The sequence below is a fragment of the Aulonocara sp. 'chitande type north' Nkhata Bay genome, linkage group LG1 (genome assembly GCF_057382095.1).
Source record: "Aulonocara sp. 'chitande type north' Nkhata Bay isolate Kocher_YH1m ecotype deep benthic linkage group LG1, A_spYH_male_GT1.1, whole genome shotgun sequence".
NCBI lineage: Eukaryota > Metazoa > Chordata > Actinopteri > Cichliformes > Cichlidae > Aulonocara > Aulonocara sp. 'chitande type north' Nkhata Bay.
This window is the reverse complement of record NC_141344.1, coordinates 30,472,009-30,498,936: the sequence shown is the minus strand read 5'-3', so window position 1 is coordinate 30,498,936 and position 26,928 is coordinate 30,472,009. Positions and strand designations below refer to the sequence as shown.

At 40.8% G+C, this 26,928-nt stretch overlaps 1 protein-coding gene across 1 annotated transcript in view; it reads right to left on the bottom strand.

Moving 5' to 3' along the window:
* Positions 1–4,854: 4,854 nt before the first annotated feature.
* The window catches only part of trip4 (thyroid hormone receptor interactor 4), an 89,241-nt gene continuing 67,167 nt past the window's right edge, over positions 4,855–26,928 (bottom strand). Inside the window, exon 13 of the mRNA XM_086293002.1 lies at positions 4,855–5,167. Coding sequence (XP_086149128.1) covers positions 5,103–5,167 — 65 coding nt within the window. The 3' untranslated portion in view covers positions 4,855–5,102. The remainder of the gene's footprint in view (positions 5,168–26,928) is intronic.

The following is a 26,928-nucleotide window of genomic DNA, read 5'->3' as shown; positions in this document are numbered from 1 at the left end:
GAGAACAAAAGCTTTATTGTCAGTTTGATGATTAGAAGACAGTCGATTTTTTTCCCCCCCTTCCTAAAAGTTTTAATCTTTCGTGTCCTCAAATGGCAGCAGTTTTCTCACACATCTGCAACTCTTTATACAAACAAGCTGTTGGCAAAAAAAGTGTTTGTATTTATTGTCTATCATATAGCAATATGCAAATAGTTAATCCAGAGTAATCATGTTATGTATCTGTTACAGTGCTTGCTCCTGAGAAAACAGAAGCCTGGAAGGGACTATTTTACATATTCAAGAGTCTAAGGCTTTACAAATCACTATGTTCAGAGATTTAATCCTCCTGACAGAGGAGGCCATGAAGATAGACGGTCTACAGTAATGTCTACAGTGTGGCATTATGTGAATTAATAAGACCCAAAAGCTGTGAAGACTTCTTGGTGGGGGATTCTGTAGGTGGGCATTTTATTCTGATTTAAAGACCCCAGAGTCTGTTTAGTTTGGAGTTTTGGAGCAATTTCCCTCGGCGCTTCTGTCGGATTGACTTTGAGAAAAATCAACATGGCCATAATTTTAAGTATCACCTACTCCATTTGTGTCACTACAGATACCATCTCATTCAGGAGCACAGCAAGGTCAAAGGTCAGGGATTAAATTGACCTCTTATCAGTGGATCTTTAGAAATGGCCAGCAATTGAAAGCCGTTTGTGATGGGAAATCCATTTTTAATTGAACTGATGCAACTGCACTCCCTTTGTGAATCCTGGAAGTCAGGTCAGCAGGCTTTCGGAATCTGAGATAGTTTCTTTTATTTATTTATTTCTCCGATCAGGATTATTTGTGGAGAAGGTAATTTATAGATCTGATATGAACATTTACGGTGGCCCATCTTTTAAGGTGCAAGCAGGTCATAGCTCTTCTTGAGCTGTGGTCACATAAAGAGATCCACTTCTTATCGCTCCCACTGTGTGTATTTCTCACTGCCCTTGAGGGAATATAAGCTTTCAAAAGACTCATGCGCCTTCCCTCCTCCAATGGGGCCCAACCTTAGATCTGTGGACTATGTAGATTCTACACTGAATGGAAAAGATAGCAATTGTGCTCTTTTAGTTTATGCATCAACATCAGTTGTGATGAAGGAATGGGATTTCATGCAACAACAAAAAAAGCTGTGAGGACTGTGAACAAGTGGGTATGAGCTATAGAAATTAATAGTGCAGCAGTTTGGGAAATGCCAAGAGTTAAATGAGAAGTTCAGTGGCTGCACAGTAAATACGATGCTACAGCTGAGTTGGCTTAGTGGAGCTGGAAACACCTAGCTAAACTCCCTCCAAACATAATTCCCCTACCATCAAATGTGCTAAATTAAGCTTACAGATCTATCTTCAAGTGGCATCTGGCTTCTCAAGTCACACACAAACCATTTGAAAGTCCTGATGGCTTGAGATGAAAACACCGTCTTAAATCCCAGGATGTTTTTGAAGTAACGAGCGACCATTGCGTCAGATTTTGCGGTCAAGCTGTCTTAAATGAGCAAATATTGACCCACTCATTCCTCAAAATTTCCTTTTGTACAACCACCATGGCTTGACAGGCAGCGATCCATGACAGATTATGAGATGGATGAGCCATAAGCTGTTACCGGGTTTGTATTGTTCCCCAGCCTGCCACCACCTCTTCTGAAGTGCTGCGAAGCACTAATTCCTCTTCCAGGCCTGTGGGGATGGGGGTGGCGGTGGAGGATGGGACCCTGTGCCCTCAGACCAATCAGTCTCTCAGCAAGCACACAAAGGTCCTGCTGCTTCTACAACTGGAAACTTGGCTCGACGGTGAGGAGGGCATGCTGTTGGAAAGGAGTCAATTACATTTCTTTTCATTTAGAAAATTCAGTTGGGCATCATTTCAGCCCTAATGACAAATAAACAGGTTATCCTATTTATGTCTAATTTAATTTATAACTTCAGCTAAACGGATCAAAGTTGGAGGGTGGCAGGAATTGTACTTGGAGTTCCTGCTTCTGAAACAGGTGGTGCTCAAAATTGGATGATGCCATGCTTGTTATATTGCTTCATCTACTCTGATTAGTTCCTCTCCCTTGTTCACCAGCAGAATTAACAGCAGGGTGGTTGGTGTGTGATGAAGAAGCTGAATCACTGACATTATGTTACTTTGAAAACAAAATAATTTCACAAAAACTACCAGAGACAAAATGATTAACTCCCCTGATGCTAACAGTCATTTGTGTATCCTCTTAGCTAGGAAACAACCACAAGGATACGCATGTGTGACAAAAGTCAGACACACATCTCCTGTGCAATCCCAGCCCGTTCTTATTTGGCGAATCTCTCAATCTCCTCCAAATTCAATGGTCTGGTATGAACCTGTGTCTTTGACAGTCCGGTCAATAACATTCACTTTGGTTTTCTGGTGGTAGCTCTTGACCAGGAGTGACACATGTTGGGGGTCAGTGTCGTGTTGGAAGACAAAGCGACAACACAGACACAGTTTTGTTGCTGAAACTTGTGGTTTTCTTTCAGAATCTCACATATCCTTCTTTATTCATGATTCCTTCCACCTTGACGAGATTCCCAGTTCCAGATGCACTGAAACACTCCCACATCATAACACCCCCACCACGTTTCGCTTCGATGATGCTCTTTGCATTGTTCACCGCTCCCTTTTTATTTCAAACACAAACAGCCTCTCTGTGGCAAAACAGCTCTAGTGTCGTCTCATCTGACCAAAGGATGAGCTTCCAGTACGCAAAATCTTTCTCCAGGTTGTCCTCAGCATACTTGTATTTTGAATTATGTTCAAGTTGCTTGAGGGGGTCTCTTCTGTAGAAGTTTTTCTTGGTATGCAACCTCACAGTTCAGTCCCGTTCAGGGTTCTGGGGTATCATTAGTCTTTTTTTTTTATCAAGGATCTTTGAAACTTTTTGCTTCTGTCTGGTTTTGTCTGTTCTTTGAATTTCTTGATGATACTTTTCTCCAGTTCTTGACACCCCCCCCCCCCCACCCCCACTCCCACTCACTAAAATAGTTTTGTGATTGTGTGGAAATAGAAATAAGTCACGCTTTCTAGAGAAAACTAGCATGTTTAGAAATGCTTTGAGAAAAAACACTTTACAGACACTTTAAAATCCGGATGATTTGCTGCCAGCACTTTCATCTGTTGCAGTTCACCGTGGCTCCGACTTCGTGTCAGGTTTACTATATAAAATGGATCACCTCGAGCATTTCCTCCACACATCGCATCATCTTTTGTGCACGAAAAACCAACAGCATATGATCTCATGGTGTTTATCTAAAGAGGCTTAGTAAAAACTGCATGCGCTTAATTGTGCAGCGTAGCAGCACAGAGCCCTTGTTTATGTGAACTTGGATGTCTGTTCTCATCCGAAGAAATGTCCCCGATCCCGAAGACAGAAGAAAAGGCCACCCACAGGGCAAGTAGCTGTCATCGTTGATTCACTGCAGGATGAATATAGTAAATTCTTAAGCAACCTCTCTTGAAAAAACACCTATTGAGAAACTTTACAAAAGAGGCCTCTTACATTCTCCGGGTGGGAGATTACTGGGAGGGTTGGTGCAATTATGCCTCCTCGTTCTGAATGAAGTGGAGCAGAGAGTTGTAGCTAATCTGCAACTCAAACAAGAGTAAATCTAAGCTAATCAACGGAGAATTACAATGCCAGGCACAGGCGAAAACATAACAACTCGGGATGGGTGTGTGTGTGTGTTGGTGATTCATGCTATGCTTTTCACGGTGAAATACGCCCCAGGGCAAGAAACAGCTTAGTCAAAGAGCCACTCAACACATTTACAAGGAAGTAAACACGCAGCAGCTCAAGAGCAGGTAGAAATGTGCATGTCAGAAATATCAATCAGAGCCTGTCACAGCAGCACTTAATGACAGAGGTGTCAAAGACTTTATGTGTGCCTGAATATAAACTCAACAAATGATTTCAGTGGTAGTTGTCTGAGCATGCAGGTCTGGAAGGCTCGCTGGAGATTTGGTGTTTTTCTTTTTTAAAGCAAGAGAAGATGTGCGACGGACCAGATCCACGAGAAATTCTTACCTTTATCGTTCAATCAACTGAAAAGGAAAAAAAAAAAGGTGTTGACTTTGGGGAAAAATCTTTAAAAACTAGTTTAAAGTCGTGTGGTGAGCTGGGAGCACAGACACAGGCCAGCTAATCTGTGGTGTTATGACTGAAAATACCCCTGCTTCCAAGGGTTTTCCTCCATGCGGGCATGTTGCTGCAGGTACGGCAGAGGAGACGAAATACCATCCGAGCAGCTGAATGAGTTGCCGAGTCTGAGGGCTTATCAGACGGCGGTTTAGGGTTGAGGAGGGACTCTGAAAGGTTATCGCGGCAGCAATAACTCTCTCTGTGCATTTAAAGACTGCGGGGGAAACAAAGTAACTGACACAATGCTCAAGTTTACAGCGCGTGGACCAGCTGTATATTTGATTAGTCTAATCAGTGTGTTGCTGGGTGATGTTAGATCACGCTGCAGGAACATGATCAATTTTTCTGCCTTTCCTCCTGCTGTGCCAATGAAACGGCTTCATTGAAATTAATGAGAGGGCTCTGTGTATGTGTGTTTTTTTTAACACTGCTATTGTTGGTCTAGATGAGGCTTTAGGTGTGAGAAGGGTAATGACAGGCTTGCTTCTGTTGAGAAGAGATGAACCGCATTTCTCCTGTGGTTATTATGCTCTCAACTAAAAATAAAGCTGAACTCATTTTTCCCCTGTCACCTCATTTAACCAGACAGGTTAATAAAAACATTAAAAAAAGAAAATGATCTCTTGCACCCTGAGAAAATGGCATCATTGAAACATTTCAAAAGAGTCTTTTTCCATTTTGCCAAATGCGTTCTTTAATTAAAACAAGAAAGAAAATTATTTATGCATTCACAAAAGTTGTAATCGTACAATTTTGTATTCTATACAATTAACCAGGATTGATTAATTAAATACAAATACCAGGAATTCAAAAAAAGACCAAACTGATACTAATAATATGTCAGCTCTGGAAACTCCTGGCAAAAATAGCGGTGGGGGGAAAGAAGTTGGTTTTTTTGACCTCTTCAGCTTCTCCTTTACAGTCAATCTGCAGCTGATGGGACCAGTCCCTTCTTGGCACCCTGGTGGTAGTGGCTCTCCAGTTTCCCTGTGAGAAAAAAATGGGGGTGAAAGGGAAGGGTGGGAGTGGAGAAAAGAGGAAGGGATGAATCAAAACACCATCAAAGGGACAGGGTGACCTTTCTGAGAGCTCAAGGCCTGCTGATTACAGGCGGACTCGGGTAGATGCACAAAGACAAGCCGAGAGAGAGACGGAGGCAGTGAGATGATGAGGAAAAAAGACCAAGGAGACCTTTTATTCACTGACAAAGAGAGATTAGCCCACAGCCTTTTAATATACATATACAGCCCTGATTTGGATTCAGTATAATTCAACAGCAACGATGGCTAAACACACAAAGCTGATAAAAAGGAGTACGTGTATGGATCTAACACTACCTGAAATGTAAAGGAGTTTCCTATAATCCTCTCTTTCACAACCACAGTGCATTTAAAATGAACCAGTCACGCTTTAATTCAATTGGTTTAATATAAACATTGTAATAACTGTTTAGAATTAAAGCCACTTTGTATAGTCTCATAATTTTTAAAGGCTCATTGGACAGTTAAACCCTGTGTAGGTTAAAGATCAAGATCGGCCCTCTTGACAGAAATCGTCACAACGCTAAAAAACAAAAAACAATTAAAAAACAAGCAGAAAACTTCTGGAGTTTCCAAACGATCAGGTGAACAGAAGAAGGTACTTTCAGCTCTGCTCCATTATTTTCCAAGCGGTCGCCATAGTGGATGAGCATCTGGATGTATAACAGAGATTTTTTTTTTAAGCACTGGATGTCTTTCCTGATGCAACCCTAACATTTATATGGTCTTGATCACACTAGCTTGTTTGTGTCTCCTCCTGGTCTCAAAGTGGGGATCTTTCGAATGTAAAGTGAAAAGTTGAGGCTCACTAGAGCGCAAAACCACTGGTGTGCATGGTCATATTACTGGTTCCTCAGTTAAGAAAACCTCCTTCACATCACACGTCAGAAAGAGAAGAAGCGATTCGTATCATTGCCCTGGTGTACAATCATGACGAGGCGTCAGGATGTAAATACTGAGGGTTCACCTCAATATGCACAGCTCTCAAGGACAGGTAGGACTGATTAGACTTTGCTAAATTACATTAAAAAAAAGCCTGGCCAACTCTGGCACAAGATCTTTTCATCTGATGACTAATTCAGACTTCTTCGGGTAGTAACCTGACGTGCAAATCCCGAGTAACTACATGTCAGGTCGACACTGCCAGCAAAACTACTGTGGTTCACCTGCTCAGCAGTGTCATTTCCTTCTGTGCATTTACGCCTTCACAGGTTTTGCATTTTTAGAGAGACAGTAAGAACCAGAAAGAAAAAGACCACAACTAGGAGCGGCCAATTAGCAAGGCTGCATCGTAGGCTCTACAACAGCTAAGTCAGGCCTAAGATAGCCCAAGAGGAGCTTAGAGGAAAATAACGGGATGAGCCTGGAGAACCACATCATCTGACAATTTAATGGAAATTTTCATTATCATGTTGTTGTTATGCAATTAGTTGAGCTGATCCTGCAGCACTAGCTTGGTTTAGTTGATTTTGTTCTACAACTCCTGTATCCTCACTGCCATAACAGTCGGCATACAAACTGGATACTGCAGTGTGCAGAAAAATAAAAGTTATTTATGTGTGCAGTAAAAAGTAAGGAGGCTAATATTGATCCTTGTGCGACACCTCTAACACCCAGCTTGGCTTAAGTCCATCTGCACAAACAGTCTTATCTCCAGCAGAAAGACAGAATTTATATCAGTAGCAAACAGAATAGCAGGAAGTCAATGGAAATCAGGAAATATGAAAAGTCAGTAGTAACAAATAAATATTACAAATTTATGTCTGTGCATGTCTTCCAATCTGCCAAGAATGCATCAGTGAAGGATTTCTTGGTAATCTTTTGGATTTGGTAGTTGAAGCAGCACCTGCACAAACTTGCTGATTAATGCTCTTCTATTTGTAAAACCATACACAGGCAGCCGCTTTTGTTGTAGATCCACGGTTACAACTTGTTGCTCACCAAACTCATGGGAACCTCTGCTGCGACTGTTTACACCGATGAAACAGCTGAGAATGTTGAAGAGGGATTTTATCGAGTTGCTATTTATACCAATGCCTGTAGCTATGGCGCGTAAACAAAAACTCTCGCAGCCATTGACCGGAGCTGACCTCCTAATCTATCGTGAGTGCAACTTGTTGTCTGTCAGAGCGGCATTCCGAATTTTCATCACATTCAGAATTTCTCTATTACAGCCCGCGGTCTACTGCTCTGTCCCTATTCTGCACAGGACAACCTCTGCCGGTTTTCCATACCCCTTGTTGACCCCGTCTCTTACTGCGAAGCAAATAATAACCCGGCGTCTCTCAGCCTCACACAAGCCTCCTGTTTGTCAAACTACGACATTAACTGCTTTCCCCCCACCCGGTGGCTGAGGCAGGGGGAAAAAATTATACAAGTGTGACAGGCAGGGGCGGTGGTTGTCACTTATGCTTTCTTTTCATGTTGTCATGTTATGGCTGAACTCTGTGGGTAGTAGCAGCATAAATAAGGTGTTAAGGAGAAGTGCTGTTTGCTCACCATTTCCAAACCTCTCTGAATGGCTGTCAGTGTGTGTCTGTTCTGCCAGGAGCGAGTGCTGCTTAGGTGTGGAAACACCCCTGGAATTTTGTTAGGTGAGTGCTGCCAAAAGGTTATCCAAGATTACTGTAATGATACATTCACCCACACAGAAACGCAGCCTAAGTTAAAAAGGCTTTTCTGAGCCATCCAGCAGACGAGGTCTAAGAGTGGTTATATTGTAGCATGTATTTTAGGAGGAAAATAAATATTAGATGTTAAGAGCGCAATGACTAAACCATAAAATATCGAGATGGCAGCTGAACTCCGAAGAGCTGAAGTCAGAGCGGTGTTGTGCCAGCGTAAGCAGACTTTATTTTCCCTGAAGGGTTCTCTAGCACTTCAACTTCTCTGACTTGTTCAGCCTTTAAAAAAACAAAACAAAATCACAAAAACTTCCTTTTAGTGCTGTGTGAGTGACAGCTGGGATCAAAATCGAGGAAAAATCGCCACTGGCAATTTGACACAGTGACATTTGTGTATATTTTTACTGAAACAAACATGATATCGAAACAAGCACTTGAAGCATTCGTTAACTAGACTGTCCATGTTACTTTGTCTCGGTGACAATGGCAACCTGACGTAAAAACAAAGCCCCCACCCTGACACCCTCTAAAAGTGATAGGTCATAAAATCCTGTTAGTCATAATGAAAAACACATACAGTTCTCCAGGCTTTCTGAAAGTCTTTCAAATTGCTTCTTTGGACCAGTGTTGTGTCTTTACATGGCAGACAACTAAGCAAAAGAATTTTATTTTATTTTTTTAAATTCAGATCAGAGAGAGGAACAACAGTAACAACAGTAAATAACGCTTGATGGAGGCTCTGTCATGGTTTAGGCTACATTTCAGCCAGTAGTGTTGGCGATCTTGTCAAAATTTATGTAATTTATGTAATTATGAATGCAGAATGGAAAGCATATGATTGACAAAAGCTTCATTTTTCAGTATGACAATGATGCTAAACACACTGCCATAGCATTAAAAATCATACAAAGACTATCAGTCTTTTTGGATCGGCCTCCCCAGAGCCCGGACCTCAACTTTTTTGAAGCAGTGTGGGATCATCTTGACAGAGAGCACAACAAGAGGCAGCCAACATCCAACGAAGAGCTTTAAATGTCCTTCAAGAAGCCCGGAGAAATATCCCTGAACACTACTTAAAGAAAGCTAGCTTAAAAGAGCTCAGGCTGTCACCAAATACTGAATTTCGAGCTTGTTAAATTTGTACAAGCTCTGTTTTTGTGTTATATGCTGCATTAGCATGCATGTTTCCACATTTCAAAAAAATAACTGCACCTCAATTACTTCCCATTTTCCTAGCAAAAAGTTTAGAACGAGGGGTGACTCAAACCTTTTTCACAGTACTGCATAGTCATGCTAATTTCTCTCCTCTGCTGTCCAAAGACTTCAGTCTATGGCTGTCACTGTGTATGAGAGGGGGAGGGATGGAGCAGAGCACGTAGCACACTAACAGAAGAGACGAGGCAGAGTTATTCAAGCTGATTAAAACTCTTTGCCTACAACAACAGTTTTCCAACCTGTGTTAATTCATCTAAAACCAAAGATGGAGCGATGCTGGCTGACTCCAAATATCTGGAAGCCTGATGAACACAAACCACCCAACCGCACCCCAAAGAGGTCAATCTGTGGGAAGCATTGGGTTTCCTTATAAAATGACTAGTTATGCAATTTTAAGGACAGCCAGTGTGCTGCATTTTAATTTATTTTGTGAACAGTTGAGTCAACCAGTAGTAGGTCGAAGACGGCAGGTTATTCAAAAAAGCTCCAATACTCAGTTTAATTCAGAAAATGTGGGCTTCTTTACGTGACACTTAAGCTGCAGAGATCGTCTTAAGGTCTCAACTTCGGGAGGATCTATTAATGAATCTTTAAGCCACCTGAGTTCAGTGCAACAAGGTGACAACGCGGCATTGACATATCACCTCCTGAAGGTGTTATGGTGAATGTGTTGGCAAACAGGTCCTATTCACACCTCACCTCCAGCAGACACGGAGAAGGATTAGCATTTACTACAAATACAGGCACCTGGTCACTGTCAATTCAATCTTCACTTTGTTTTTGAGTCCATCCAGCCCTTTGGCTGATAAATGCTCTGCTATGTTCCACTTACCAAAGACAATTTCAGACCTGTAAACAGCTTTAACCACCAAGCTCACAGTCTGCGATGTCAAATTGTGCTCACGAGAGAACACTTCACCTAACTAGACAGTTCGTGGTGAATGGGTGTATTTTGTGCTTCATCTTGCACACGCTGTGTCCACAGTCGCCTCGGCTCACCCAAAAGGAGAATTCTCAGTAAGAATGAGTCTGAAGCAGCGCTGAAAATTTACTTTTAGAAATGTAATGCTGCGATTCTCCCAATATTCTCCAGAGTTTGTGTGAAAATGGATGTGCCAAACAGCTTAAATCTGTTTTCAAAAGCCTTTTCTCTGAGCACAGTAGAGTGCTGTGATAGAACCTCTGATAAGAGAAGGTGAGAGAAAACCAAAACTCTTAGGGAAAGATATCAAAGAAAAGCTCTGTAGAGCTGAGGAGAGCTCTTCATTTGATCTTGTGTTAATATAAATATATCCAAATATATTTATATTTATCCCAGCTACCTCAGGGCGAGAGGAAGGGTTCACCTTGGCTAGGTTACCAGTCCGTCGCGGGGCTAACCCAGGTGATGCGTTCTAGATAAGTCGGAACTCAGATGTTGGGACTCAAGATGACGTCATTCCAGAGTTGGTGCTTTCCAGGACTTGTTTTGGTTCTTGGCAAGGTAGGGCCATGCACGTAACCCTAGCAACACAGCATATACTTCTATTTTGTGCTTAAAAAAACGCATTCACGGATCAAGCTTGGTCAGTGTGTTCAGTGACTTATCAAGTCAGTCGAAAATACACAGCAGTGGGAGTACAGATCCAAAGATTACTGTTTACATTCAGTGTCAGCATCTTGGATTGCTAACTCAGGGTATGATGGTCTACTCGGATTTCCCACTCGACTTTCCAAGTTGAGTTCCACAAAAGATTTCCGACTGGGAACTCAGAATTTTCACCTTATTCGGGAATGCACCAAGACAGACACACAACCATTTACACCTATGGGCAATTAGGAACACCAATTCACCTCACCTCTTTGGACTGTGGGATGAAGCCGGGGTACCCGGAGACAACCCACGCAGACACAGGGAGAACAGCTCTACACCTAGCGTGGTGGTGGATTTGAACCCAGGGCCTTCAACAGTGCTAATCACCTTGCCCCCATGCTGTCCTACATAAATATAGTGATTATAAAATCAGGAAAATGAAAGCTGTTTCTTTTGTTCAGTTCAGCCTTTTCAAAAAGTTATTTTTTCATCAGTACCTTCAAGAGTTAATCTGAAGAATAAAGTCTAAAAAAACTAAAAACTCTTTGACCCTTCGGTATTTACTTTGCTTTTAGACTAGCTGTTGGAAACCACTTGGTACTTAGTCTGAGAGTTTGAGAAGTGGCAATTTTGTAAACCTATTAAAATACACCCTGAAGCGAAATATGGAAAAATAACATCGTTTTATGCAACTGGGCACAGAAAACCAAGGACGGCAACAAGGAGCACAGACGCTGGGCTTCACAACAAGTTCGACTCTCATATTCAACAGGAAAGTCAGTCCGGTAATGTGACATGCTCCATGTGTGAAGGCGACTTTTGTTAATGGAGCTGCTGAGCTGTCGCATTTCAAAATAGGCGCAGCAGAGCTGAGAGAGCTAGAGGAAATGCAAGTGAGAGGGGGCTGGGGGGGTGGGGGCTGGGGGAGAGGGAGTGGGTGGAAAAAACAGAGACACAGCAAAAATGAGACAGAAGGGATGAGGAGGAGAAGTGTGGGGGGAGGGTGGGTGTACGGGGGAAAGGGGATACATACAGGAGGACAGCAGGAGAGGTAGACAGAGGGAGGAACAGAAAGCCTGGCCCATCGATTGGCTGAGATAATTTCCCATTGATTGCTGCACTGTTTGGAGATTGCGGGAGAAAGGTTTATTGCCCACACGCTGCAGCTGGGGAGGAGGCCATAAAATAAGCACCGATTGTCTGCAGAGGGCCAGCTCCATCATCAGCCCTGTAAAACATACTGTGCCAGAAAGACAGATACGCACCGCACTTGGATACTTTCCTTACGTATTAACAAATATGACTGCGTGCATACTATTCCCATTACGCGCAATGGGAGAACGCGGCTCACCGTCGATGGAAAGCACTCTTGCATAACCCCCCTTGAAAATCCAGGGGCAGCAGTGCAAAGAGTATTTATTGGATTGAAATGGAGGTCCATTGACATCCTTCCTGACATCAATAACATGCAGGCCCATCCGCTCCCTTGCAATAATAATCGCAAGAATAATTGGCTGGTTGCTGTTTCTCTTTCTGTGAGAGTAACTGCCTACGCACTCAAAGATAGAAAAAAAAAGGCTGATTTTGGTATTCTTATTGTGTCTTTTTATTACACACAGATCCCAGTGCACCTGAATAATAAACCTTAGAACAGCTATGCATATACACATTAACCACATGTTGACACACCTTATGAAGACAGTTTGACAAGAGGAAATTACTTTATGCCTACAAACGATGACACCGCTGAAAAGGAAAGTGGAAAACCATCAGCGCTGTGATTGAATATAACACCTTCAACAGTATCTCCTCCCCACTGGGATCTCACCATAACCAGTGCAGAGTCTATGACAGGCATAGTGCTTGGAGAGCGGGGCTGTGACTGTACACAGAAATCATGGTTGGATATTAATCTTTGTTTCTGAGTCACAGTTTTGTATGTTTTCAGCACAAAGGATAAAACAAAAATACAATTTTTAAACTGGATTTTTTTTAAATCTAGCTTCTTAGAGGACCATTTGAAGAGCTTAAATGTTGCTGAACTCGTTAGTAGTAACCCATTTGTTAAGTCACTTTATGCAAGATAAAAAGTCCCAGCCCTCTTTTTGAATGTTACCCTGACGCGAGACGTCAACGAAATAAACCAGACGACGCGGGAAGCCAGGAAAATCAAAAATAATCCAAAAGTTTGAGTAACTTTGAACTCTATGAAGTTTATCATTAGCCAATTGATATCATTTTTGTAAGATGTTCCCACATAAAGTCATTTGCAGCCAAATGCAAGTTACAATAATAGATGGTTGGAGGAACCTTTTTATCTGCTGTTGCGCCTAAAACATGGCTGAACTGACTGACCACTAGTTCCTCACTGAAAGCTGACTGGACTGTACTGACCGGGTTTCAGCCACAAACACAGAGCTAGAGCCTTGGGATGAAGGACTCTCTTGTGATCTATGTGATCGAATCCAGCTGCCTCGCAAGGTGATTTGAACATGTGCGAGGTACCAATGCGTTATCCAGGGTAAAGTCCAAAATTCTCCTTTATTACTTTATGTTATCAAAGAGTTAAAAACTTCTAGACTAACATGACAAAAAAAGTCCTAATTTTTCTTTCAATTTTTAACTTGAAGATGTCAAACTGTGTCTTTCCTTTAAATTATCGTGGTTTAGCAAATGGATAAACAGTGCCAGATAAGAACTGCACTGGGTTTACGAGAAACTGTTGTTTGATCACAATCAAACAACATAGATATGAAAAAGGAAAAGTCACCAGCATCGCTACGAGGGGCAAACTTGCGTCTGCCTGCACTGAGAGGGGATTTTTGCTTGATCACTGAAATGGTTTGTTGCTCAATGATTTGGGCCAAAATAGTGCAGCCTGTAAGTGCACTCACGCACCAGAAAGTAATCAATGAACATTATTTTTTTTAATAGTTTTCAATCTGGTTGTTATAATTCCGTCATTGCCTGGCTGTTTTTCTTTGACTGCATCTTTGGCTGATTTTTGGGTTTTGCATCACACATAAATGATTTGAGCTGGTTAACAAAGCTCAAATGTTTTAGGGAAGTCAAAAATGGCAGTGGTGTTTCCCATATCTCAGTAAGTATGACGCTGGTCCAGTGGCTTTTGAAGAAGGAGAAAAAGGGCACCCAATTAATCACAAATCCTGTAGCCTTTTTCATGCTACTCCAGTTCAGCAGATCTGCCCTTTTATCTTCTTTACCATATCTGGCCTCAGCTTATGCACCTCCAGCTCAAGTCATTCTGCATGTGAAACCAAGCTGACAGCCTGCAGCACTGCAGGAAAGTGGATGTGTACAAAGCCCTCAGTAGCCAGGGGAGAACAGCAAGAGAGGAGGGGAAAAACTGCCTGGATTCCCATCTTGCTGTTAGTCACACCTAATTTACATTCCCTTCCTGTGCTGCCGAGCTGGTGAATTTACAAGTGGATAGAGAAGGTGCTGTTTCAGACTTGTGTTGGCATGCTGTTTGCAAGGGGTTAGGGAGACGCATCAACCATGCTTCCCACTGCAGTGAAAACAGTCTCTCTCTATCTCTTGGTCTGTCCAAATCTCCTGCCTGAAGCTGTTTTCACAGAAACTGAGGGGCCGTAATGGCTGAGTGATTTCTCCAACCAACAGCGGGCTGCTGAGCCGGTTTAGTCACGCACATGACAGTTCGTCACAACTCGCTAGAGAACCAGTGTCTGACAAGGCAGGGACAGCAAAGGTGCTGCTGGTTGGTGGGAGAATGTAGTGAGGACATGATGATAGCTCATTCATATCGGTGTTTCGAAAATCCCACACAAAACAGAGCTCAGACTCTGTTACTGCTCCATTTACCTTTTCTTCTTCAATGTTGTGCTGTAGTTTCAATTGTAAGAACAAGTATAAATAAAGAGTTTAAATAATTTCGCGATCTTGCTGTAATACAATTTTGTATGTCTTTAAAAACCCCAGTCTGGAACTCATAAGCACCATGTACATGTATAGAGTCTGGTTATAAGTAGACATACAGTACTGTGGAAAAAACAGAAGTGGGAGGCCTAAAAATATATATCTATAGCAGAACAGTAAACAGTTTCTGAAAGTCATGTCCTTAAGAAAGCGGAAAGACCTGACAGACTTGAGAGGTACATCTGGCCCTTCATCTTATCCATCTAATCATCACAAAGGACCTCAGGTTGGCTTTATAGAAGGGAAACAGGGAGAAAATACCCTGAATTAGACAAGATCTGGGCCAAAAGAGACAATGGGGTCTTATGGGGTGATGAATCCAAATTTGATTTAAATCATCTTCAATATGTCTGAAGGTACAACAGTGAGTATATACAGCTATCTGTAAAACATGGTGGAGGCTCTGTAATGGTTCAGGTCTGCATTTCAGGCAGTGGTTTTGGGGATCTTATCAAACAGCCCCTTCATTTTTCAATGTGGCAATGATCCACAGTAATCAGGAGTGTGTTCAGGCTTTGTTAGAGAATGAATGCTGACTTTCAAAATCAATGTACAAACTTTGCTTTTCCTTATACGCTGTACGTCCTCCAAGCAAAATATAAAGGAATGAATGGTGACTTAAGACTTTTGCACAGTACTGTAAATGTTCATTCATAAGATTAGAGATGAAATACACTTACTGATAGTACAACATATGTTTTCATATGAAATGCTGCACATTGATAAGCACTAAAAAGCTGCTTATTAAGCACATACATGGCCCCAAACAGGGAGACTTAGAGTGTTGCCAGTTAATTTTCAAACTTGCCAGTGGCCAGTCTTAGTCATCCACAATCACACAGCTCCATTAACATTTCAAGCAAAACAAATAAATACTGAGCATTCCCTCATGTTAGAGCTCTTAAGTTTATATTAATTTTTAAAGCTGCAGGGTAAAAACTGATTGCCATTGTAAGGTGAGTCTAAATTCCAATTTCTTGCATTTGACAGAACAAAGACGGATGTCTGTGTACTACCAGCTGTGTCACTCTGATACAGAAACCTAAAGTAAAAAGATGAAGGGGGAACCTGAATATCGCTGCACATCAGTCCTGGTTTTGTTCGGAAATTGTTTTCAATTTCAGTCTCACTTCTCCTGCTTCTTTTCTGAAAGCAGAACAACTCAGTCGCTGCCGGCACTGAAAAAAGTGTTACAGTTCACCTGCAAACATAAACAGTAGCAAAAGCAGCAATGTGAGGAATTTGGAGGAAAAAAATAAAAACAGTTTGGAGCTCTTCCCATTTTTACTCAAACACAAACCTGGCTAGCTTCTGCGGAAAGCGAGCATGACTGTCAGTTTCTCAACGTTACAAACTGAGTGATGAAGACATCCTCTGACAAACTGAAAGTAGACGGTTGGAACGGCATCCGTCTGGCCCCACAGGTTAACAGTTCAAACTTCAAGATAAGCAGACAAAAACTGAAAGTGCTGAATCCTAACATCTTCGTCGTTAAAGGGCTGCATCGGGAGATAAGACATCTGTTGACTCTCCTGGCCTTTGGAAAATGTCTTATAGCAGAATTTTGCTTCAAACAAACTACAACTCAGCAAAAATGAGCTAAACTAAACTGAGACAGAGGTGGAGTCTCTGCAGACGTCTACACAAACATCTGTAATAATGGCAAGTTTTAACCCACCCCCAAAACTGAACAATACAAAAGTGTCATTACTTTTAGGGAAAGAGGCCCATTGGGAGTAATCAGTCTAACAGTGTGAGCTTGAAGTAACATTGACACAATTGTGCCACACAGTCTACATATTGATTACACAACGGAGGCGATCCCGCGTGTGAAAACGAGACCATGGTTCAGTTTTCACAGCTTTCAGGGTTGTCCGACAAAGAGTACTCATCATCAATGCTGCATATTTCACATTTCACTTTAACGTCTTTTCAAATTAAGGTGATATCATAGTTAAAAACTTCACACTGAATTAAGTACAAAAACATCGCCTTTTCAATAGCAGCTGTTTTCTCCTCCAACAAGGAAAAAGTGAGGCCTCTTTTTTTTTAAATACAGATCGCCAACACTGATATAGTCCCTAATAAAGACTTTATAATTTACTAATTTACAAGATCAAGTACAAATTTTGCAAGGCAACGTTTTATAAGACATTTACACAAAAAACTCTTAAGAAGCTGTCCCTGGAAATTATTAGGAAAAGGGCAAATGACTGGATACGCATGTATCACAGGGTAACTTCAATCTGAGGAGTCTGAGGAGCTCTGAAAGCCAGTTACCTTTTTAGCACGTTAGCATACAATGAGTGCTATCTTTATAAGAAAACAGTGCGCATAAACAGCCTGCTAAATGTGTGTGCTTAGATCTTAGGAATACATTTATTAATTTTAACACATTCTTGTCCTTGCTTTAGACCCGTTAGCTCAAAAAGGTTCATGTAACTGTTAGCAAGTAAAGAGAAATGCTCGGGAATGTGCGATTATGATATATGAATATTGTTGTAGCACAAAGGAATTGTTCCTAAAGTTTTACTAATGGCAGAAATTAGTTACATTTCGTGAATGTATTTCTAATAATTTTACTTTACATCAAACTATTATCATCACTCTGGTCTAGTTGTGTTCTTGCTTGCCGTTGATGAGCCAATCAGCTGTTCCCTGTGCTTTAAATCTCATTGATCTTCTCTCATTCTGCTTGTTAGTGTGTCATTCATATGACCTGGTTCCTCCTCATCCAAGTCGCTGTCTGCTTTTTTGTAATATGATATGTTTAATAGTTAGCCTGATGTGACGCAATAACTTCCCAATTTTGGGGATAAATAAAGTTAATCTTATCTTGATCTAATCTTATAACATGTTCCAACCTGTTCCAAGCTTCTCATTAGACGCATCATTTATGTAATCGTGGTTCTAGTGATTGTTTTTCCTTCCCCGTTCGTCTACATTCACACAGCAAAGACAAATGATAAAGAACGTCCAAAATGTAGCTTAATCTTCTGATAAACTGGACAACCAGTAGAGCCGAGCTTAAATCCTGTCAGACAAAGAATTTCAAATTCCCTGCATCTATTCAAACCTCTGGAGACAGATGATAAAAGTTTCAGGAATTGCTTGGAGCCAAATTAGCTCAGGAAATTAACATTCACTAATTTTTTGCTCTTCCACATTTGATGAAAATAATGTTTAATTTGATGCCTTGCAGGCGATACTGCCGTGGAAAAAATATATATTCTCAAAGTTGAAAACTTCTATATCTGCCTGAGACTACTACACATTTTTTTACACTTAGCTGCATCCACACAAACAAAAGTAAACAAAAAGTAAGTGAAGTGGCAAACACACATGAAAAACATAAAAAGAACACTAGGGGCGTGTAAGCTAATCTGTTATCAGCTTCAAGGTGAGCGATTGAAGTGACTACCAATGACAGCGAAGGATATCACTGATTGACATATGACAAGGTAGTGTGGTATGTTACAGGGTTACCTAGGCAACTGGAGCCTGGAAAGTCCAGTGGGAGCTGACAGTCACCTTCAAAGCGATGCACGAGTAGCAAACTGTTCCCTGTGTGGATGTAGCTTAAATCAAAATAAAGAAATAGCTCAGGTGATGAATCTGGTGTGCTGGTATGACAATTTACGAACGCCTCTAAAAATGTTTTACACTTCTTCGATAAAAGATATAAAAGCTCTTCTTCACCTTTTACTGTCACAAAACAGAACAAGAAAAAGTGACTGCAAAGGAATTTTGAGCAACCAAACATGTGTTGTAACAGCTTACGCATTAATGAAGTTCATCTTGTTCATTTTTCCTTTTACAAACTTTGCAACTGTCTTTCACACCAAATGGCAAATTGTTAAGAACAAGAAGAGATTCAGAGGAGTGTTTTTCTTTCTCCAGAATTTTACTGTTTTGTTTGGTATTTGCTCACACCTCATATCCTGCTGATAAAAGTGAATGAGCAGATGGATGTTCCTTCTGGAAGGCGTGCATTACATGTCCTACTTTGCCACAGCGCTGCTGACGCCTGACCTGTCTAACTGACGCGTCGTTAGTTTAACGCCGCTGGTTTCAAAGAAATAATAATGCCGGTTTTTCAAGCACAATTACAGGGGAGCCTGTAATGAGGTTTGTTACTTTCTGAGAGCTGGCTGGCTAATGTGCCACAAAAGATTGAGCAGGTTCCTCCAGAAAACACCATCAGACCGTCACAGATTAGCATGTGTGGGCAGTGTAAGTTTGTGCCTGCTGCAGAGCTGTTTGTTATTGAGAATTACTTCACAATAACTTATTTCCTTTAATCACCAACAGACAAAGGAGTCTGCAAACACAGCTCTGAATTTGGTAACGAAAGCTTTGGAAAAAATTTCGACCAATTCCATTTCGATTTTTTAATCACTTCGTTTTGCCTTTTGGAGTGAGCTTTATTGAGGTTTTATGTGGTGTAAAATAAAGCATATGGTTTTATTATGTGTTCCTTTCAAGTAGATAATATTGTCAGGGCCACAGGGTTCTGATTCTCATTCGCAAGAGGAAACAAAGGAAAGTCAGCTGGAGACAACATGAGTGCCGCAGAAGAAAATAAAATGAATTCTGCAGACTGTGTCACTTCTTGTTTGAAGTATAAATAAATTGTAAGATCACTGACAGGGGCTCACTGTGTTTTATGTATCTATTTAGCATTCCCCCACAGAACTGTGTCTAAGCATTAACGTCTTCTTTAATCTTCGACTAAAATCCCAGAGAAAATTAAAGACCCTGAGATGCAGCTTAAACAAATTAGAGTTTCAAATTTACTCACTTGAACCAACTTTACCATTTTGGCTTTGTGCTTTACAAGAAAGAGCCACAGTTAGAATTTTATCGAAGCTACTCATTATATATTTAAATTGACAGACTGGTTCAACTGGTTAAATTAAAGAATACCTTATTTTTCGGACCATAAGGCGTACCAGATTATAAGGCGCGCTGTCTATGAATGGGTCTGCTATGCTAACATAGCTGTATAGCTAGCGATTACGTAGCACATCATTATATACCAGCTAGTCCAACTTCAGTAACCCTACAAAAGTCACTGCTGTTTAGTTTTCTGTCTTCATTTATGTTGGAAGTGATAGCAGAGCTGTACGTTTGAATTTTTTCAGAAGTCTCTCAGTCAGAACATGCTATATCATGTTTAGGTGGAAACTAGCGAGCTAACTACCCGCTAACTTCTAACTCTGTTAAATGTAATAAATTCTGTTTTCATGGATGCCTGGATGTTAAACTTAATTGTTACACCTGGTAAAGCAGCAACACTGATAATTGTATTAAAGATGAAAGAATTTAGACAGTTTTTAACTCTCAGTGATGCCGCAGTGTTCGTTTGACTTTGGGACCTGAAGCGGACGGAGTTTAGGACTCAGATTACTCCGCGAGGCTCCTGACTACGGTAGCTGTAATGCTCTGACAATCCATCAAGCGGTGCAGCTTCATAGCTTACCGAAGTCGTACTAAAACATTTTTTGACAAATTTGTGAGCGCTGTGTCCCACATAAAATCGGTTCGAGGTCAGTAAGCACAACCAGAATTCATAAATGAGGCACACTGTCGATTTCTGAGAAAATTAAAGGATTTTAAATGTGCCTTATAGTCTGAAAAATACGGTACACCATGAGCTATATGAGATGTATTATGTGAAGATAATTATTCTCTGTTGTTTATTTCCATTTCCACTGTATCACTATACACTGTAATCTATAAAGGTCATATTAGACCTAACGAAGAATTTAGAAGCCATATTGGACCACCCATTTTTCTTATAGCTGAATTAAAAACCAAATCAGTTTCTTAAAGTTACAAACACCTTTTATAGGTTGTGAATGTTTCCACCTTTGATTAAGCCTTTACATGTAGAAAGCTAAGCCCGGTTGCTGTTGACATGTGAAGGCTTACAGAAATACAAAAGAAATGCATTTCTGTACTAATAAAGTCAAAGAAGTCATATTGTAATACAGACTATATTATATATATATATATATATATATATATATATATATATATATATATCATATTTAAATTGAAGACAGTGATCACGATTTCCAAACTTAAATAACAGGAGTATCAAAGTGTAATGAAGTACTGAATAGATAAAAACACTGCTGGTCATTACCTGCAAATGCCCCAATATGACATATTATTATTATTGTATTGCAGCTTCATAGTCATGTCCGCTACACCAGATAAGGACAGGTAATGAGTGGTCTGTCGCTTTAAGAAAGTAAAACAAAGTGTAATAGCGATTTGGAAAAATGACAGCACTTCAAAATTATGATTCACTAATTGACGAGAGCAGAAATTCCTCTTACCGTTTGTGCTGTTCAGAAGACACTAACATCACATTTCAACTGGTTCAAAACGAGCTGTGATGTGTGTCGAATAATTTGACTTCAAAGCCAAGAAGGACATTGCTGTTCATTTTTAAACATGACTTTTGTAATTAGAAATACAGTTAAGAAGGAAAACCACCAATCTTCTCCCACAGCTGGTGAAAGCACCTATTGCCAGCTCAAAATGGAAATCAGGCTTGCCACTGTTGAGAGAGCATTTACAAGAGTGAAAATGAGGGCAGTCATCCAGAAGATGTTTTATTCTTTTCACATTAGCTTCTATCAAATTCTCTTGTTAGAGCAATGCGTTGTCACCAGAACACCAACACAGGCAGCTATATCCAAACACTCTGAAAGCCCTGTCACCGCGCGTTGTTTAAACAGCTGTCAAGTCTCAGCAAATTAGGAAGGACAATTTTCATATTAAAAGAGCTGCTAAAAAACACCTAAATGCTAACAGTGAAAGCAGGCCAGACTGATACAGTGAATGGATTCAGATGTTTCTTTGAGATTTTTCGTTTTAGCAAAAAAGGGAAACAATTTGTTGAATTACTGATTAGATCAACCCCAGTTTATGTTTTGATGACTCACTGGTTAAATGTTAAAGTTAGTTTTTTCGAATAGTGTGAAAGAAAAAGTGAAGCTTGAACACTAATCGATTGGATTAGATACTCATTCACATCAACATCGATACAAACAGTGCTGTCGTCGCCTCTTCCAGCTGACACACAACTTCACATGACACTGCTGCAGACAGAGAGCCACGCACCTTGCCTCACTAATAAATTAAGTAGTTAATGTTCATAACACTGGCAGCACTGGAGGAGGAATTTCAGAGGTCAGTAAAGCTCCTGTCTCAACAACAATGAAGTATTGAAGAGTTTTCATCAGTGTTAACCTGGCCGGCACTCACATTAACATTAGCCATTTAACTTTTAGCAATTACCCCAGTAGCCACATTAGCTGTCGGTATAATCATCACTAATGTTGGAGCAGGGCAGCAAATGTTATCAAGTCCTGCCCGTCTGCAACATTAACAGACAGTGTTAATTTAAGGATAACACAATTATGTGTCTAAAAGGCTCCATGTTTCTCTTAAAGCCCCAGACTGAAGCTGAGAGAAGACTGGGAGTTTATCTAACCTACACTATTTAAACTGACGTGAAAATACGGTGCCAAGTGCTACCACGATCTCAAACAAACCAAAGAATTTGGTTTTTGGGAGTTTTCCCCCCAACTTTAAAAAATCTTATTATATCTGATGTATGTATAACTTAAAATAATGTTTTTTGGACAATTTGAAATAACTTGTAAGCAAAGCAATCACTGATGTATTTTTTTTTAAAAAGCTGCTAAATATTTAGTCTTTTACCTCCGACTATGACTTAAGTGTACTATTTCTCGTTGTATACTTTCATGTGAGAAAGAAAAACTGTGGAAAATATGCAAACCTGTTTTTCTCTTTTGTTTTTTGCAAAGGAGAAAATGCTATGTTTTGCTTTCATATAAAGATTTTTAACATTTAAACAACTTTTAATGGGTCAAGAAATGAATCACCGAATTTAAAAATGAGCTTCCAGCAGATTACTAATGAAATCTTTAATTCCAGTTTAAATTTGTTGGCATTATTAGAAAGAAGAGTCAAGAACTTACTTAAATAAATAATATAACTGATTCTGCAGGGACTACAATTAAATGTTCTTTATGCCTAATTATGGACAAAATGGAGCCGATGTGTATAGTCTTATCATTTTATGCCTGCGCTGACACCAAATCTACATTTCTTACAATTCTTTTTATAATTCATGCTCTAGAGACACGAAAACCTCTTGTCAGGCTACACACACTCATGTGCCAAGGGCTTTGAAAAGCTACTTAAATCCTCACTAGCCACAATGTCAAAGGGACAAAATATAAAGTGTAGCCTACTTTTCTACAGCCGCAATGGGACTCTGAAAAGGTGAATACAGCCATGTTATTAAAGAGGGTCCTTATAAAGCGGCCTTGGCCACATCTAATTAGAATGTAAATGTAGTGCGGGATGGGGATGGATCACAGAGGATAGACATTGGCATTTAGATTATGCTGAGACTAGATTACTGATGACACTGTGTGTTGGTGAGATAGCCTTTTTGAGAGCGGCTTGGCAACTGACTAATTGTGTTTCACCACTTGCAATGTAGGCCACTGCTGTTATATTGCTGGTAATTAACTAAGCGAAAGAGAGGTAGATTGCTGCATGCGCACAACGCTCACAGTCGTTAACGCTAAAACATACATATCCAAGCATGCATGCACAGGTGAGAATATATGTACTTAAACGCACACAATCAAGCAATCCGGCTCCTCTTGTTGTACTAGATTGAAAGAATGATGTGCTTCTTTGCATCAAGCTTAGGCTGGAAGCTGCTCAGAATAAATCCCCCCTCAATTCCTCACTGAGGGCATATGCCATGAACAGAAGACCAAACAGAAAACCAAAGACAGAATGGAGACAGCTAGAAAGAGGAGGAGACGGGGAGAGAAAGAGACAGGGGCGAGAGCGGAGAGGGAAGGAGGGAGGGTGAGTGCAGAGAGAGCAGAATGGAATAAATTGAAGCTGATCTGGTGCTCTGCATTCTGAGGAGGCTGGATTTGCATATCTGTGCAGCGGTGCAGAGGGAGAAATGTGTCGGTGCTGACAGCAAGCTGAATATCTTAAACCTCCGCTGACACCCCTGCAGGCACTCTCTCCTCACATACTCTGATACACGGTGGAAGGAACACAATCACACACACACACACACACACACACACACACACACACACACACACACACACACACACACACACACTAGATTTAAGGTCAGGAGATGGGAAGCTTTGTGCATTGCTTTGTTCCTGCACAGTGATGTACAGTAGTGCCTGTTGTTTAACAGTCAGTTCAAGTACAAGACTCATCTCTAGGGAAAGGAACCGGTGAGGCAGGCCATTCACTGCTGCCACTCAGAGACATAACTATTCATATATATACACCAATGTGTTTATATATATCTATATAGATATATATATCTATATATATATATGGTGTAAAGTAAATTGCATTTGTGGGTTGAGCAGCAGAGTTGAGTATGTGGGTTACACCCATGAAGAACTTGCCGTTGCCAAACATTTTATTCTGCTACTACCTTTTGTTCTGAGCTCGGTATCTTGTTCACACTTTAACCCTGTGATCCAGCTGCTGTAGGCAGAATGTGGGCTCATCGCTAAAAAGTGCTAATCAGGCACCTGATTGTCTGCACCTGGGGTAACAGAGGCTCAACCCACAAATGCAATTTCCTTCACTGTATAAATAGACAGACGGAGCTATACTCTGTATACATATCGGTATATTAAGCCATTTTTGGGGGGCATGACGCTTGGCTTTCTTTCCAAGAGTTTGATGATAACACTGATGTCAATCTCATGCTTGTGCAGTATCTCTAAAATCAGCTTTGTGTAGAATAAAGGGATGAAGAGCTAGCCTTGCACTTAAAGAAAACAAGTTCTTCTAAGTTCATTAAACAATGTTTTTGCAGAACAAGTAATTACCTTTTCTAATTTTCATTACTTTTTCTCAGAGCAGGGTTAGGGTTCAGTCTTAGAGGTTCCATAAATCTGCACCATTTATGAATCTTGTGTTTCTCTTCTGACTGAGGAGGATTTGACCAACAACAAGGAGCAAATGGACAGAGAGAACACAAGTACATTATTGATTTTGCTCGGATAATAGATATGTTAATGCACTATACTAAATAATTTAGTAACATGTATACCATTATAGTTTTTTTTTTTGCAATATGGGCAAATAGGCTGTGCATTAGCTGCTGAGCTTTACACCTAATATCCTTATGTTTTTTATTTGTAGTATCACACTATGTGTCTCCGGGGTCCTTTCACAGGATTATATGATATCTGCATAATGTTTAGCATGAAGCTCTTTGCAGCACACTTGACGTCTTTCAAATACTTAAAATCCTCAGTAGGTGAGTGGAACAAAACCCTCTGCTTCAAATGTCTGAGACAAGACATTTGACGGGGATGAATTATTTCTTTTGACAGACAATTTCAAAGACCTAACACTTTGCCAGACTATCTTCATGCTGTTTATCAAAAAGAGCCTGGAGGGGATTTAATTTGGCAAGTTGTGCTCTTGCACTGCCATCAACAAGAATCAGGGGAACACATTTTATTTGCCTGACATTGTCTAACAGCCACCATCATTCTCTGATTAATCTTACACCGCTCGAGGATTTATCTATCTGTGTGCTCCATGTGGTGCTGCACGGCTCAAATGGGAGAGAAGAGCACAGGCGCTGCCAGGGTTGGTGCTTCACACTCCCACTGCACATAATTCTTACTACTTTGGACAAAAGCCTGCACCAACTGGTGCATGTGTGTGTTAATGTGTGGGTGAGAGGAGAAGTTCTGACAATAACAACAACAGTTGAGGCTTTAAATGCGACCAACCCTGTTAGTCGCATTTATCTACAAACGCTTTAGCGTCAAGTTTGAACTCATTTCACGACTGAGCTCGAGCGCCCATCTCTAATATCAGGAATCCCTCCAGTCTGGTTAAACCGATCATTCAACTCAAGGTTACAGCTGAGTGTCTACGCAGCTGAGAAATTGCGTATGGACCTGTCACACGTGCTAGAGATAGCGAGAGAAGAATGTGAACTTGTGAAAAATGGGAGTATGAATATCAAGGTGTAAGTACTTGTGTGTGTGAGACTATGCTGAAGACAGTCTAAAGAAGTGGACAAGCTCCCTGGCATGCCTGAGGCAGAATGACATTGATCCAGCAGATCTCTCTCCATCAGTCTCCCTGACAGAGGCTTGTTCATAAAAATGGAAATTGAGCTACGTTATTTTCACGTGTGCAGGCTGACACTCGGCACGCCGGCAAATCCATCCAAAAATAAATATATCCACACAGTGGTGCAAAAATAAGGTGTGCACATATTCTGTGCAAGATTCATTAATATCGTGGCCCCAACGTCTCCCAACAGTGAGGGGAAATGTGTGGTGTTATTTGAACATATGGTAAATATACAAACATTTCCTCCACCACTGTTTCCCTCTGCAATTCATGCAAAGGAACACTTCAAACATATGGAGAGCAAATAAACTGAGAGGCAGCTGAGAGAGGGAGCACACAGGGTTGAAGGAAGTAAGAGCCCTTTGCTGATTAACAGATTGCTGTCACATGTATGATGATTATACTTAAAGGGTCTAACATTTCAGTAGCGCACGGGTGGCTGCAGAGGTGGGCGGAGTCGATAATTATGGCAAATATGCCACAACACGAAATTAGCTCTGTTATTTGCATCATTTGTTAGTTTAGCAATGTTCCGTGTCACATGCTAATTACCCACAAGCACTGCAGACATGTGACAAACGCTCAGTGAACAGACACCAGGCGTGCCGACACCGTTTCATCATCATTTCAAAAGCTGCGGCAGGCACGGGTTACACGCTCATGTTTATTTTATCGCAAAGTTACAGCAAATAATGACCTATACAGAAATCCTGAGTGTGAATGCATTTATCATCTTTTATATTTTACTGTCTCATCAACGTGGACAAACTGAGGATCATCTCTAAAAATAGACGGATACTTAATCAATTTAGCTCCCCCTCAGTTTGTCTCCTTCAGCAACGAAGCAGGCTTAACTGTAGGGTAGCAGATGCTATTGATTTTTTTTCTTTCTTTAAGAGTGGGGGTGGGGAGGCACAGAGGAGGTAAGGCTAATGATGGAAATTTTCAAAACGACTCGATGCGTTTACAGGGAGCGGTGTTAATGGGGGATCCTCAGTTCCACTGGACACGGTGTAACCTTCAGAAAGGAAGCGTCATTGAGACGGGACTTCGGGCAGCATCAGCAGAGCAAGCATTTTTATAATTGCTGCTGAATATTCCAGGCTTTATTGTGCCTGAGCCGAGCATGAT